Source organism: Thermobia domestica, chromosome 15, assembly GCF_964235325.1.
Source record: "Thermobia domestica chromosome 15, izTheDome1.hap1.1, whole genome shotgun sequence".
Taxonomy (NCBI): Eukaryota; Metazoa; Arthropoda; class Insecta; order Zygentoma; family Lepismatidae; genus Thermobia; species Thermobia domestica.
Window position 1 is genome coordinate 102559627 of NC_137468.1, and position 17496 is coordinate 102577122.

Here is a 17496-nt window from a genome sequence, read left to right on the forward strand (position 1 = left end):
GTGATCCCAAACAAGCACGAGCTTCATTGAAGGTAGTGAGTCCGAGCTCGATGCAAAATGGACGGCTTTATTGCATACTTCATGTTATTTTAAGTACATACATATGTATTTGTAGTTTGTTCTTTATGTTCCCCAAAGTAGTTTTTCTCCCCTCTTGGAACTATTTGTGCATTATTCATAGTTTGTATATGCATTTTGAATAATTAAGAGCTTGTATATTGCAAAAATTTAGTAGGAATTCTCCACATCTGAATTTCCACTTTTACCACTTCCAATCATTTGTGTATTATTCTGTATTTTAACATTTGTTAGGAGAAACCAAAATAATAGCTTTCAATATTTTCATTTTACTTCTCACCCACTTCGTCTAATTTAATATTTCCAATATTTTCCTATTTAAATTATTTGTGTACAGTATATTGTATATGAGTGAAGGAATGGACTTGTATTTATTGGTTTATATTGAAGGGTATACAGTGAGTTTTGAGCGATGATAGAGGTGAAAATTTCTAATCGTGAATAAATTTAAAGCCAAGGTTTCAACAGATCTATACTTTTGTAAACTCTACAGTGTTTTTTTTTTTTTTTTTTTAAAGATATATAGTGATGAGTTTTATAAATTATAGTAGCGAAAACTACTGCGAAGTAAATGACATCTGTAACACCCCTTTCTGCCAGAATCCCTTTGAGACTCAAAAATAAAAAATCTTAATTCAACCGAGAGATTCCTACAGAAGATACTACTGGAGGTTTGACCAACCAGACGCTGAATAACCTATACCCAATAAAATAATCCACAAGTCAGGAAAATGAAATGAAATGAAATCTTTGAGTTTTACGTCCCACGGTTATGCCGGTTAGGCTAAAGGAGACGGTGATAATGAGAAATGAATGAAATGGTGGAATGAAGAAAGTGGGAGGAAACGGGAGAACCCCGAGAAAACCCACGCACACGGTGTTTGTCCACCACAAAGTTCACTTGGCGGGGGCTGGGATCGAACCCGGGACCCCAAGCACCAGAGGTGACCGCTCTACCACTGAGCCACCGTGGCCCACAAGTCAGGAACAATAATGTACAGCAATAAATATATTGAATCAAACACCAGCTTTCTTTTTCTATAACAATTTTATTGCACAAAAGAGGCAGTTGTGAATATACAAATATTCGTATATTCACAAAAAAATGAAGACCAAAACTTTTTACGCCTCTTAACAAATTCTTTCAAATCTAACATTAGCGTTCTCACTTCACTTTCACTGTTCCAAAATTACTCCATTACGGCACGAGCTATTAGACTTACAACACAACTCAATTGTAACCAACGAAACAAGAAGGGGAAAGAACGGGAATCCAAGGGTAGCTGATCGGACCTCCTTGCACTATAACTTCCAACTTATCGCGCAAAGCAAGGGGGCTTTCCACGAAAACGACGTTGCCCACAAGTTCTCTCTTTCTCTCTACTTTTTTAACATAATTACAAAAATAACGGAAATCTTAAACGTCCTTTAACCTTTGATACCAAAATCGATATATTCATGAAAAAGGACTAACTTTTCTTAGTTACCAGTCTTCTTCATGTTTTTAACGAGACCTTTCTCTCTATAATTAACAATTTTAATGTATATCTTCCTCCAGGACAAGTCCATTCCAAGATAAGAGGGACATAGAATCCAATGTAACGATGTCGTTACAACATCCATCTCTACGATAAAAAAAATACAGATATGGAATTTTTTTGCTTAATTTCCGGTTTACCTCATTCATAAGTATAAAAAGAAATAATATAAATAAATAATTTCAACAATTGAAAACATCACAAATTGTAACAATTAAGAAGTTTTACAGAAATTTAAAAGAAAAATGAACAAGATTAAGCATTAACATTAAAATTATAATTTACAAATTTTAACTATAATAAAATTTCAAGTCTTGCCGCCACAAACTTCAAATTTCTCGAATATTAATTAAATTCACACAATCAAATAATCAAAAATCAAATTTCCTTTATATAAATACAATTCAAGAGAAACAACTAAATCAAATTTCTGAACTTCGTTAGATTAGTAAAAAGATCAATCAAATTTGTCCACGCTCTAAATGGTTTCACTTCCGAAACGTAAAAGGATTGGCCGATTCTTTTTCATCGGAAACTAGCAAAGTATATGGCGTAAAGAATTCCCTCACGATCAATAGTCCATACCATTTGTGGATCAAAGATTTACAAATATCCCTCAAGAAAGATTTAATGTGTGAAAGGAATAAGACCCTATCTCCAATATTTATGCTAATCCTTCTTTGCATCATTAATTTCCTTGTTTTATACCCAGTTTCTCTATATATTACCCAGGACTCCTTTTCAAAGATCAATGGCAGATTTTCCGTTCAAATCAGTCGGAGATGTTCCATTGAGTCTTTAATGGGGTGAAATTCGGACGTCTTATAATATTTCGATTGGACGACACATCTTCAAACTTGAATGTTCGCTAATATTTAATGTATATTGCAATTCTAGAACTATAGAGGACCACAAATGTTTTTCCGAAAAGTAGGAGCGCAAAGATGATTTAAGATCCTTAATAAATTTTTCAGCTGGGTTTCCACCAGGGTGGTAGGGGCTTAATTTGATGATTTATCCCGAGACCATAAAGAAATTTCTTAAACACATCTGAAACGAAAATCGAAGTATTGTCGGTGGAAATGGCCTCAGAGAATCCAATTCTGCTAAGAATCTCCAAAAGTTTGGTGGCTACTACCGTTGAGCTATGAGATCGCAGTCTTTCCAATACCACAAATCTGCTGATATTGTCTACTCCAATTATTATAATCTGTAGCCTCTAGAGTTAGGCAAAGTAACTACAGTATCAAACATATAGTGGTTGTTTATACGTTTAGTGAACTCCTAAACTAAAAAACCCACTTTTTTTAATCTTCCTTCGAAAGGTGGCAGGTTTCACAGGATGCTACGTATTGCTTAACATCAACTTTAATCTTATTCCATGTCAAACGCCTCATTATTTTCTTTAATGTTTTTTATGTCCCATTGTGACAGCCGACTAACTTGACATGATGGTATTAAATTAGAACGTGTCACAGGTTCTTAGGAATTACAATTTTAAAAGGATTAATTGGAGAATTCGTCCCTTTCATCAATATCTTATTACTAAGGACAACTAGGACAAGTTTCACCTTTTTCCAATTAAGCAATTGTTTCTGTCAATTCTTCCCTCTGCAAAACATCGATGGCGTCCTTTATAAGAGGAAATCTTTCTGTATGAGCTAGTCTATAAAGTTTTTATTGAAAGCAGCTAAACCTCATCGGACAATCTATATATTGAACTCGTACGGATCATATAATCTGGTCAAAATATCCGCTACCAAATTCTCTCTCGACCTAATATGGCGGATCTTAAAATTAAACTGACAATTTCCGCCAAAGGGCCATATTTTAAGAGGTGTTTGGAATGACTAATGATCCAAGTTAAAGCCTTATTATCTTAAAACATCAATTTAACAAATAATGAAGGGGACGATTAATTGTCTTTCTTAGCTGATAAATTCAATTTCGTAAATGCTTCGATGTTTGTCGGTCTTCGACAGTGTTTTACTATAAAACGCCACAGGTTGTAGGTCCACATTGTTTTTTACCTGAGGAATACAACTGGCAATACCTTTTCCACTGTCATCCACGTTCACCAAAAATCTTACTTAAATCGGGAGTTGTCAAAACATTTCCAATAAGAATTTTCTTTAACCTATCAAGAAGTTTGATGCTAAGAGGTCCAGATGAATTTAATATTAACTGATTTTTAAGACGTTTAACGGTCACATGATTTCCTGAATTTTAGAGGCAAATTTGGCGTAATAATGAAACAGACATAAGATTTTCAAGAGACCTCTACGATTTCGAGTTGGAGGAATTTTTAATCGCAGAAACCTACCGGATCAATTTCCATTTGATTACCACTTATTATATAACCTAGGAAATTTATTTTAAAAAATCATCTACCTGGAGAAACAGTGATATTATATTCTCTGAATCTTTGCAGCATCTTTTCAACAGTTTTCGTATTTTCTACGCTATTCGGTGAAATAAGAACGTCATCCAAATAAATTTTAACACTTTCGTTTTCTAATCACCAAGCACCTTTTTCATTGCAAGTGCCAAAATATTACTTTATCCGAAAAATTCATATAAATCTAAAGGAACTGTTATCTCAGTCTTAAGAACAATTTCCCTGCTTGGAGCTAAAACTGAACCTCACATCCTCCACGCAAATAATAAACGGTAGACACCCACTACACATACGTTCAAAGGCATTTACGTAAGTATTTCAGTTCTTACTTTATCTTTAAACAGTTCTTTACCTCCTTTGATTAAATATACATCTGGATTGAACTCTTCTCGGCTTCCGACTTCCAAGACTGATCAATCAAACCTATAGGTGAAAATGAAGTGAGATTCATAAATCACTGCTTTAATACTGGTATTAAATATTCAGAAACGGTCAAACCGAACACTAAGTTTGAAAAGGCATTAAAAGCAGAAATCAGTGACATAAGAAACGTCAAAATTAATTAATTTTGTGGGAATCAATAAACCACGAAACTGCACTACCTGGATTCTCCGATTCGGACATCAAACCAGTGGCAATTAAAAAATTCAACAGGAGAATCACAATTCACAAACGTGCAAAAAGCACACATTCATTCACTAAGAAATTCTTTCAAATCTAACATTAGTCTTCTCACATCCCTTTCACTGTTCCAAAATTGCTCCATTACGTCACGAGCTATTAGACTCACAACACAACCGCAACCAACGAAACAATAAGGGGGAAGAACAGGAATCCAAGGCTAGTTGATCCTACCCCCTTGCATGATAACTTTCAACTTATCGCGCAAAGCAAGGGGACTTCCCACGAAAGCGACGTTACCCACAAAAACAACGGAAACCTTCCTTCAAATTTGATGCCAAAATTGATAAATCATGAAAAAGGACAAACTTCTTTTAGTTACCGGTCTTCATATTTTTAACGAAACCTTTCTCTCTACGATAGCGTTACATATCGCAGATCGTATAAATCAATTAGATTCCGATTTATCCTTGATAAGTGTTGTGAACATTTTGTTAAAGAATGTCACTAAAGATCGACAGGTTATATAATAGCTCTGTCGGAAAGGTTATAGAATAGCTCTTTCCGATGCCGAATATTGATGCCATAAGACGTGCAGGGAATATGGACTCATCATCTGGAAGAATAGCACGCTGTATTAAAAGGGGCACAAAAATTGAGAAGAGGAATGATTACTGTAGGGCAGAAATAAACCAACCCCCATCCTGCTGTGAGCCGTATGCCAGTTATAAGGATTGTTTAAATAAACGTTTCAATGACATTATCTGAACAGCAGTAAATAGATAAGGCATGTATGACGATTGTTTTCATGGTATCTGTTTCTCAGAAGGAGTCACCACAAGCATATCTCATTTTGAGAATAACCGCCGAATTTACTTCATATACAATCAGAGAAGGGGGTTAGTCTTTGAACCACTGTTATGCGGCTGCCGTCATCTCATCATCGACATGACCTGTGATCTTTTAGCACCTTTTAGCATCGGACCGTAGACAAGGTGTCAGGGCAGGGCTATAAGGAGTATGGCTCAACATGTCCGTCTCTGAATTGTTGGAACAAGTCCTGTATTGTTCGAACACATTAACTTTTGACTTGTACGCCACAATGTTTGTTTCCGGTTAGCGGCCCGAAGACGGTACATAAATTGCACATACTGTTAGGCGTTGATGAATAAATTTGGTTCCTTGATGTCCAGCAATAATAAGTACCGTGACAATCAGAGAATACCGTCATCATAATTTCCACTCAGAATGCGTAAGATTTCAACTTCTTGGCACTGGCGATAAAAGGTATTTCCACAGCATAATCGTTCTTGGTTCTAGGTGGTGACATCACATTCATTTGCTGAAACAATATGCATGAGAAAGTTATTCCTCTCCAACTGGTAACAAAAATTCCCAAGAGAACATGCCATGCGTTGCAACTTTCGTCCTTCTGTAAGCATTCATAAAACCCACTAAGCGCACACTTTATGATAACCAAGTTGCTTTACTATAGTATGGCCAATGTTAACGCTCATATTGAGTTGCTCCGAGAGGGAGCGAATGCTTACTCTTTCTTGGCGCAAATTGCATCGAAAGCTGTACGGCTATTCTTTTACAACCATTGGGTTTGGCCTGTGCGGGAGTTTGTTGTTTTTTCTGATATTGTGGTTCTGTCCACCATAATCTAGTGGCTAACACGTGCGCCTTTGGTGCATATGGTTTCGGATTCGATTTCCGGTTGGGAGCCTCTTCTTGATTAAGCGGTTCGTGTATGCGCCTTTTGACGTGGGAGACCTGGAGAACTCATGTGGTTCCGATTCTACGTTAATCAGTATGTCTACGTCTCATGTAGCTTTGTTGCTGAACGGGACGTTAAAATTAACTCATCCCTGTTGGAGAGCATTGAACGCATTGCAGTGGTTCGGATTCCACCTTAAACTGTAGATCCACGACTTATATAGCATTAGTGGTTACTTTCTACTTTTTAACGCACTAGATCTTGTGAAAACAATTATAAATTTCAATATCAACAAATTTTGTAATAGTTTGAGTGCTACATTAAAATAAATAAATGGCATACAAGTTTTACACGAATTAATTTTCACAAACTGAAAGGAACACGTTTAAGTTATTTTTATATGTATTAAAATTCTAGACCTTAATGCAGATAAACGAAATTTAAACAAAGATCGAGAAATTATTTTAGTTATTAGATCATTTGTAATACTTAAAACTTCGAAACATATCCCATTGAAAGTTCTGTAGAAGACAACAAAGTTGTCGAAATTACTGGCAGCAACTATAAAACTAAATCTAAACGGTTGAGCAACATAAATTTCTAATTAAGCTCGTAGTTTTTTAGTTAGTTTCCAAATCACTGTGCAATTGATAACATTTAAAAAAAATAAAGGAAGTTTAGCATTAGACTTAACCGGCATTTGTGTTCGTTTCAAGGCGACTCGTAAAACGTGCCTGATTTTAATGAAATTTGTGCCTTCCTTTAACTTTCGGAAATAACCTTGTTTTGTTTGATGTTGCAGGTTCCCGAACACTCCTGTTGTTTGCCCTTAAAATGGATCCATAATAAACGGGTGATCCCCAAAATTTAGTTTCCTTTCTTTGATAACTTGACCAAAATGATTCGATTTTGATGTAATATAGCATATATTTTCTATTAGACTTCCCAATTACCCCACTGTATTGTGTTAGTCTGTTTAAAATATAAGAGTGAATCTCCCTCAGAATTAGAAAAGCATATTCCATGTAACTTTCATAAGCAAATATTCGGTTTTGGTGAAATACGATAGGGTTACAATATTCTAAAATGCCGGAACGAGGACACATTTTGATAATGCTATTTTCTATTTAGAATGTACTGTCCTCCTCATCTGCTAATATACCCAAAGCATATAATAAACACAATAAGAAATAGAATTCTAGATTTAACTATATATAAATTGAATCTTTCAGTTTAAAACTCACTTGGCCGGGGCTCAAACCAAAGACTCTTAAGACCAGTGGTAAGCGCTCTACGACTGAGCCATCATGACTCCTTTTAACTATATAAATATTTATATATAACAATTGATTTAAAAAGACCCTAGCATAGCAAAGCTCAGCAGAAAGATTGATAAAGGTTTAATAGGGACGTCAGCATCGAACCATATGTCCCCATCAAGATCAACACGGACTGCCGTAAATAAAATTTAAAAACGAATATACCAAAGTATGGAACAAAACTACTAAAAAGATAATAAAAACCTAAAAGAAAATAAATATATGAGAAGAAATATATAACAATAACAAGAAATATGAGAATAAACATGTAATAATAGGTAGTAAATATATAATAATAAATAGTAATAGTAACAAAGATTAACTTTGAGGCAAAACTTACCACTTGGGAAGTCCGTCCACTCAGTATCCATTAGTTTGTCTCCCACATGTCTCAAATTTCAAAGAAACTGCAGGTGGCTTACGAACAGGTGTAGATTTTGCTCTTTTCGGGGAAAGAACCATTCATTGCGCCGGCGTATATGTTAAGTTTTAGACCGGCGATATAAAGTGAACGGCGATGAGCTGGAGTTTGCAGGAAACCGACACTAACAGAAATACGTGGTGTTTTGGGAGGTTTGCTAGTCAATGCGACTGTCTGAATTTCTGGACTTTTATCGGGAAGATCTGTTTAGGTGAAAACGTCGTATGTCTAAGAAGTAGCTGGAACACTAGCTACGAGAGTGATTATCATGCCTAAATATCCAACTCCCACGTTTCTCATTGAGTTCTGTTACCAACAGATCAGCAAGACAATACACTTAAGCTTAGAAAATGTGGCCACACCAGGGAATTTCGGAAAATGTATGCAGATGTACATGGCTGTATAAATGCTGTGTGTAATAACCCTAATTATATATTTTTGATGCCTTCTATAGAGATGCCACATTGTCTTGATACTTAGTCTTCCTTTCCAAGCGCTGCTATCGGCTGAAGGAATTCCACTCTCTTTCGTCATCCGTAGAGCAATGTTGCCGCACTTCGGAACGCGAATCTTGCGGTCAGTACAGAACGTGCGAATTCTATACGAGAGTTTCTTGTTCTTAAATCTGACAATAGCGTAGACCACTGCAAGGTTCTCCCGCTCAGCAACAGCTCAACCCTTATTGGCTCAACGCTTGGGTGTGTCGAGGGTGTGAGCTTTAGTTCGCATTTTTGCCACGGCTCAAGACATATTGGCAGCATAATAGTCATCTCCAATGATTGGGTTTAGAATTAGACGAGAACGAGGGGATAAAACTTAACTCCCTTCCTGCTATTTAGGAAATATATTCCACGATATTCTTAAAAATAACTACAGATTGATAGAGTATGTTGTATATGTTCTATGAGGTTTTCCGATAATCCCTACTGCTTGCGGTTGAATAATGAGAGAGTAAATCAACCAGCTTGATTAAAAAAAAATAGGTTCTGCTAAAATTTCTAAAATAAATTATGCAATCATATTGTTGATAAAGAATAAGGTGATGAAAATCTACAATTAAAAACGAAAAAGCTTTCTTTTAATTTTACAATGGACGCCAACACTAGTTTTAAATACATACAGGGTGTCCGGAATGGAAGTGACGGTTTTTAAAACTATATAGTTTTAATATGGTCAGAGATACAGAAGAAAAAACATGCATTTTAAAGAAGAACTCAAAAAGTTTATTTGGTCTTACAAGTCATTCTAACTCAGTGTAACTCCACGTGAGCTCCATTTATAACTCTTACAATATCTAGCCTGAATTCTGTAACATCTGAGGTGCTACTGAAGCAATCGTATTCGTAATACGGTTCTTCAGTTCATCAAGGTTACGCACCTTTTCACCAGAATACACAAGGTCTTTCACATACCCCCACAGGGAGAAGTCCAGGGAGGTAACATCAGGAGAGCGTGGAGGCCACCTAATCGGCCCATCACCGCCAGGAAATTCAGTATCAAGGTACTCCCTCACTTGTAGGTTCCAATGTGGCGGGGCACCATCCAATTGGAATATCACTTGAGGTTGCAAATGTTGTAACTGGGGAACAGCAGTGTTGAAGCATGTCTAAGAACACATTTCCTGTTATGGTTTGATCTATGAAAAAGAAGTGGCATATAACTGCATTATGTGTTAAAGCACACCAAACATTCAATTCGGCACTGTCTCTAGAATGTTCTATGTGCGCATGCGGATTCTCAGATCCCCGTATCCTAAAGTGAAAAGTTGCCTCATCAGAGAAAACAACGTTCAATAGGAAATTATGGTCATAATCAATCCTGTCCAGAATTTCAGTAGCAAATGCTGCTCTCTGTGGCTTATCGTTGGGTTTAATTTCTTGCAACAATTGCACCTTATACGCGCGCAAACGTAATCGTTTGTGTACCACATCGTGCACTGTGGACTTTGGAATTGCCAATTGCCTGCTCGCTGCGCGAATTGACTTCTTCGGGCTACCTGAGAAACACTCTTATTGCTTCCGCATTTTCTTCTGACACATGCGATTTACCATCGCTGTGTTGTTTCACTACACTCCCTGTTGACAAATACTTTTCTTTCCACGCCTGAATACTGTTGCGTGATGCAGGATCCTTGTGGTCGAAAGTTTCGTTCAACTTGAGAACACTTTTTGTCTCTGCAAACCACCACACACATTGCGCCTTTTCGACTGCCGACGCCATTTCTGTTTATCGACGATACTAGCGCCGTTACCAGTAGTTGCTCAAGTATGAAAATTTGCTGAACTGTTTGAGTTTTCCTTCAATATTAATGTTTTTTTCTTCTGTGTCTCTGACCATATTAAAATTATACACTTTTAAAAACCGTCAGTCCCATTCCAGTCACACTGTATATTCATGGCGCTGTACGGCGCTTTGTCATGAGGCATGTACAGAAAATAAACTTTGATTTAACAAAATACCATTATCCTAGATTTTTTCATGCTGAAAATTGTATTCATTTATAAGAAAAATCCTTGATTAAATCAGTTTGCTGTATCACACATACGCTTTCTGTTTATGTATTTTTAAAACTGTTTATTTGTATTTATGCTTATATTATTATTATTTCAGGACTGCATCTACATTTACGCTGACTGAAAACAATTCTGCAAATATCAACTGAGAGGTCTACAGTACGTTTGTGCTAACACAGACGAAACGTTTCACTACGTCATATGCTACACTGATTTCTCCTCTACTGTATTCACTTGTGGTTCAGACAAGAACAAATTACGTTATTTACACATATACATATAGAGTTATTCATAATCCTTGAAACATTAAACATTAATAGTAAAAAGAAAAAATTGCTCCTTCGTTTATAGATATTTGCTAGGGGCAGTACTAATGAAGATGTCTTGCGACAGGACACACAGGATGAGGCGTTAGTTCTATGACCATCGATTACTGGATTTAAATCTGACACTAAAGGGAAGCTAGGAGGGTTGTTATGTACACTTCCTGCTGATCTACAGACATTTAGCAACCGTATCTGAGCACTGTGACACTGGAACATGTTCACACGTGTCTGAGATGAAACGGATGGTCATCTACATATGTGTCGTATCTCCAAAAATGAAGACCTAGCAATAAAAGATGATTGAGAGTTGATGATTTTCCCGTGCTGTTCATCACTCATTAGGATTTTTTTTTGCTGATACTCCAGTGGTTTTGTTGTTACTCACTGCTACCGCAGGCACGTCTAGACCTTTCCTCTAGCTCGGGTTCTTCATTGTGAAGTCCGCTCTACAGGTCAGAACTCGCCCTTAAGAGGCATGTGCGGTGTCTAAGTAGCCCCATTAAATGAAAAGTCTGACTCAGAATAGGCAACAATGGAAACCCGAGTCAAGCCAATCGAGATATTGCTGACGAAGTATGAATATCTGTTACATTATTATGAGTGATCAACTTGCTATGTTTCGCGAAATTATGAATAACCCTATATAAATAATAGACTGAATTACATTACTATTACTATATAGTCTGTAAAATCTTGTATGGTATAAACTTGAAGTTTACTGTGAGCAGCATAAGAACAACCATTTGTGTGGAATGTTGTATTTGGCGGGATAGATATTAGTTTAGTTTTGAAAGCTTTAATCAAAACTTGAAAAATACTGAAATGTGATATTTTTTTTATTACATTTGACTTTTTGTAAGGCTGCTTTTAAAAATGCTCAGTATTACTTTCAAGACACGTATGAATTGTTGTGTGGATTATATATACGAACATGGTGTTTCAAAATATCTGTATACACTTCTCGGGTTCCTTATACCACATAGAGTTAAAATACGCATCGTTACAAAATTGTAGGCATAAGGAAGTTCAGGCAGAAACATAAATTATTAATATCACGGAAAATACGAACTGTAGGTATGTTTATTCCGCTTTCCATAAAGGAAGTCATAGTTTCTTTCGTTAATTACATCTTCAAATTTTCACACCCAAGTCGAAGACTGATTTCCTGGCACCATGCACGGGAAACCATACGATTCGTGATAGGAGGGAAAAAATCTCAACCAAGATCGATGAAATAACGTACGAAGCCAGGCGCTGAAGATACACTGTATGGCACACACTAATAACAACAAGGAACTGTCCAAGCTGCCTCTAAAATCTAACCTGAAGAATTCAATCTGCAAATAGTGAATGCTAGAAACAGTTAGTTGTAGGGTAAAAATCACTGGTTGAGTTGTTCAGGCTAGAGTAAAAATACCCCATACAGTTGGTCATTGTTATTAATGTGTGCCGTTTAATGTCTTCACGGTCATTTTGGACATTATTTCATCGGTTTTGGTTGTTCATTTCAGTACTTTTTTTTCTATCACAAACGGTGTGGTTTCCCGTGTGCAATGCTAGGCATATTATTATTCAGGTGGAAAAATTGGTTCATTAATGGGAGTACTCAAGACTTCCTGTGTAACTTTCGAAATATTGTTCATAATTTATGTTGTTGTCCCAGCTCTCACTGCCTGGAGCTCCCTAATCATGTATGTTTTGATTCATGTTTATTAGAGGACCCTTTTTATTCCTTTTACTGTGAGGAATCACCTCTACAAGTTTGTATAACTAATTTTGCAACACGCTTTGTATTATGAAGAAAGATGTAAATGAAATTAATATTTTATGACAATCTTGCACAAAAATATATAATTGCACGCACATGTTACTTACGTTTAGCAGAATAGCAATATTTTACCTATGTTTATTTTAATTTTACGGGGTTTTCACACCGTTTTAATACTATGTTATCTTGCCTCTGTGGTTTATTATATAGAAGAGAAGGAAAAAGCAATCCTGTCCGTAAGTGAAACTATTGTGTGATATATGCTTGAGGGGAGAAATTCAGTCGAGATGATCAGCACTAGAAATCAAACCTAAACGTCTTGAATATAAAGGAAAAAAAAAGTTCCAACTACGCCATACCATTCTGTGCAAAAAGATTAACGATTTATTCCGGTATTAATAGGTACTCATGACCGTCAATTTTTTCGAAGTTCCAGTGAAAGAGTTCCTATGATAATTACTAATTTTATAGAACTTGTGATTTATATAAAATCAATCAATTATGAATCAATTGTTGTGTGTGTTCATTGTTGAATATTTTGTAATGGTGATTTTTAAATTTTATCTTTAGGATATTGAGAATGTATGTAAACATTAGCTTGCTAGAGAGGCGTGGGCTCTTCAGAATCGGCAGAAACATGTATATAGTTACTATACGAGTGGTGGGGAATGTAGTTTTCATCTTAAATTAAGTTTCATGTGTTTGCAGGTTGTAATATTCATGAAGAATTTAACGATATGATGGTTGTGAAAATGTGGTAATTCTTTAGACTAGTTCATATACATATTCTTTCACTTCTTTCTGCATAATGATTATAATCATGATTGGTACAATAGTGCAATGTTAGGAGCCAACAAGTTCAGCTTTAATCGACCTTTTCTGTTATGCTAACTTTATTTCTGGTCATGTATATAGATGTAAGTGTGATATAAATGTAGGTATTTTGTACATGTACACTTTTTTCTGTTACAATTTAGGAAACTTAATGCTTAGCATTAGTTCGTACCTCTATTTTTGAAGTTAAATAATTTATAATGGCAATAATTTAAAATTTGTTATTGACTTTTTTATCGCGTGCAATCTGTGTGGTCTTGACAGTTTTTTCCTTAGTACTGAACAACAGGATTGTTTTTAATAAAGAAAGGATAAGAAAGAGGAAAAGACATTTGTCAGCTCCGCAACAGTTTGTTCAGGGTAAGATGCCCTAATAGATCTGTTTTTGTGGTGCTACTCTCCATAAGGAGGGAAATGTCTCAATGTATAGCGTATCTTTTATGCTATCTATATATATCGTATATGATGACTCAGGCAATATTTTTGTATTATCTTCGTATAATTCACTGAAATATCTATAATTGAAGAGTTTTACGTATATGCTATTTTCAAGAAGTTCCCGAAATACTATTATGTAGAAACGTATAATGTAGTCTCACAAGCAACAATATATATATTTTTTCTGTCTTTTGCCGATGACTTGAAACAAGTAGACAATTGCTGGAAACTGTAGAAGGAATTAAGCCATAATCCTTCGAACTAGCTCTGTGTAGGTCCATGAATTTGTCGGAAGCATTCTTAGAACCCGAATCTCGAAACTCTTCCTGCTTGGTAGTGTTGAAAATCAGACCTGTACAAAATCACTTCTAGAATCCGTCTTTTCATTTCTCTATTTGTATTTGTAAGCTATTCAGTCACAAGCATGTTCACTCTCGTACGTTACAACATACATGCAAAGGTACGAGGGTTGATCAATAATGAATGATCATAAATTAATAAAATATAATTACCTGAAATAATCCTCCAAATGTTGATGATATTTTTCAAAATAGTCCCCATTACATGCAATGCACTTGTCTCAACGTTTTCGCCAATCAAAGACATGCTGGAAGCCACTTTTGCACAGATCCTTCCAAAATCGCCTCCGCGGCTTTCACTACTGCCCCTGAAGATGCGAAACGCCGTCCAAAGTTGAAAAAAGAAAGACGCCACAAGGGGCTAAATCAGGCCATATGCAGGATGGGGTACACACGGAACGTTGATCTTTGCAAGATAGTCAACAGAATTTCTACACTGTTCTTCGCGTGTCATCTCCATGTTGCCTTATGCGAAACTGAAATTACGTGTACTTGAACGGCTACCAAGGCTACATTTCTGACGTCATAGCTTTCAAACTTGTTCAATCTATTCGTCACTTCTCCCACGACACAGACTTGTTTCGTTTTCTGTGCCTTGCTATTGTATTCACGTCATAAACACTGACCAGTCTTTATTGATCAGCCCACATATTTACGGTTTAAAAAAAAAAAAAAAAAAAAAGTGACGCCTGAGGCGCTTATTACGGGGACTTCTTAAAGCTACTACAGTACAAACCAAATCATAAAATAAAAATTATACAACAGAATAATCAATGAAGATATTCAAACAAAGACGGGTAGATAAAGTAATAAATTAAAAAAAAAAGTTTTATTTCTACAATCTACTGCACTTCTAAGAGAAAAGGATTATTATGATTACTTTTGATGTCAATATCTATGAAATGTAATTTTCTATTACTTTTCCTCAAAAATGCTTGAAAAAAAAAAAAAAAAAAAAAAAAGAATGTATATTTTATTTCTTATTAAATGAGGAATTCTAAAATAAAAAAATTATTTTGATATAGTGTTTGTATTTGTTGTGTAACTGGCAAATAATGAAATGTTGAAATAAATGTGATTTATATGTACGTATGTTATTTTACATTAGAAATCAATACTGTACGAATTACAGATGCAATAAACAATAAATATACTTGCGAGTTTTATTTCAATATACAGATACTCTAATAGATAATTTTAGATGAAACAAACAAAAACACACATTATATATATATATATAGCTTTCAACCATAATGATCATTATCAATCATGGAAATAAATATCCAAGTTCCGCTTGCAATAGAGGGATAAAGGCAGAAATGGAACCTGGTCTTCGGCTCTGAATCCACGTCAAAAAGAGTTTCTATCTTTTACAACCATTACTCGAATTGAGCTCTATTTTACATACAATAAACCGCAAGTTGTCCTAGTTTCTTCTACTTTCAGTTTCAATAGAAGAGCAAGAACTAAGATAAAATTATTCTTAGGATCCTGAATGCACATCAAAAAACTGTTTGTTGCCTCTTACTACCGTTTTGACACTGTAGGAACCAATATAGAGTAAAAGTGATGCTGCAACAAAGGAATGAAGTTGGAGATGCAATCTGTTCTTGGGGTACTGAATCCATATATAAAAAAATCCTCGCTATCCATTAACCCTATGGCGATCAGTGTGGAAACCGGAAATCGTAATTTTCTCCACTTCCGGTTTGACTAATATTCTGATTTCCTATTAGGAATTTACGTAGGGGGAAAATTTTGGGATACCGGATCGAGAAGACACTATTGTTAGGACAATGAATTGATTAACCCTTGTATATTACTGTGAACAATATATAGCATAGGAAATACCGTGGGGTTCCTTTGAGACCCAAAATAAAAACAAGTAATTCTTTGTGTAAATGAAATTTTTGAGTTTTACGTCCCACGGTTATGCCGGTTAGGCTAAAGGAGACGGTGATTATGAGAGATGAATGAAATGGTGGAATGAAGAAAGTGGGAGGATACGGGAGAACCCCGAGAAAACCCACGCACACGGTGTTTGTCCACCACAAAGTTCACTTGGCGGGAGCAGGGTTTGAACCCGAGACCCCTAGCGCTCTACCACTGAAAGTAATTCTTTGTGTTTCATACAGAAATTTTACACATATTCCAAAACACTCACTCCTCTCCAATCGAGACTGCATTTTCGACATCACTGACATCATTGTTACCGGAAATAGAGAACAAATACTTCAACCTCATCACAAAATAACAGGCGCAACTACAACCTAGAAGTCAAGTCATATCTTCTAGGGGTTGTTGCTAGAAGTGACGGGCCTTAGCCCTTTAAAACTAATCATTTTGTTATTTAGGAGTTGTTTAAACAATATAACCAGGTTTCAAGATACCTATTATTTCAAATCGTAATCTGAGGAAGAAAAAGGCAAGGTTACAAACAATGTAGCGTAACATAAGAAAACTTTTTTCCTACTACACACCCAACTTACTTTATTATGTCAATAATTAAGTAATTTTCAGGAATAATATATTAGTAATTTCTGTCACCTCTTAAGCATTAAGTAAACTACTAATTTTGCTCGTTTGGTGGTGGTGATGAGGGAAATACTTACATGGGTATTACCTTGGGGTTCTTTTACGACTCCGCTGGTAACAATCATTTTCTACATAACATCAAAACAACAGCAAATATATATTTGTATTCAATATATTAAACATACATTGGGGAAAAATGCAAGAACCGACTTTTAGATACTCCCGTTCATTTAGGAGATATACTACATTAACTATCTCTCAGAGGTCACAAAAGGATCCCAAGGTAGTACTTAAGGGTTTAAAAAAAGGTTCTAATTTTTACCGTTTCTGACATACTCCTTTGACAGAAAGACGAAGAAATGGACATAGCCGTCCTATAATTCTTCCCATACTTATTCATAGCATAGTCTGGAAGTAGTAAAAAGGGAATAATAAAATGTTTCTATTTACCACTAATATTGTGATTTCCTATTAGGAATTTATGTAGGGGGGGGGGGGAATTTTGGGATACATGGAGGAATTGAAGGTTTTTCTGTCCAACATTTAAGCATATGTGTGTACTTAACACCACTGCGGGTCCACTTGCAGAACCGATATTATATCAGGTATGTTAATTATTCAAACAAGG

At 35.7% G+C, this 17496-nt stretch overlaps 1 protein-coding gene across 2 annotated transcripts in view; it reads left to right on the forward strand.

The window, feature by feature from the left end:
- The window catches only part of Mvl (solute carrier family member malvolio), a 207091-nt gene extending 193259 nt beyond the window's left edge, over positions 1 to 13832 (forward strand). For both annotated transcript variants that reach the window (XM_081740011.1, XM_081740010.1), the window contains exon 13: positions 10706 to 13832. In XM_081740011.1, coding sequence (XP_081596137.1) covers positions 10706 to 10757 — 52 coding nt within the window. In that variant the 3' untranslated portion in view covers positions 10758 to 13832. The remainder of the gene's footprint in view (positions 1 to 10705) is intronic.
- Positions 13833 to 17496: the final 3664 nt, after the last annotated feature.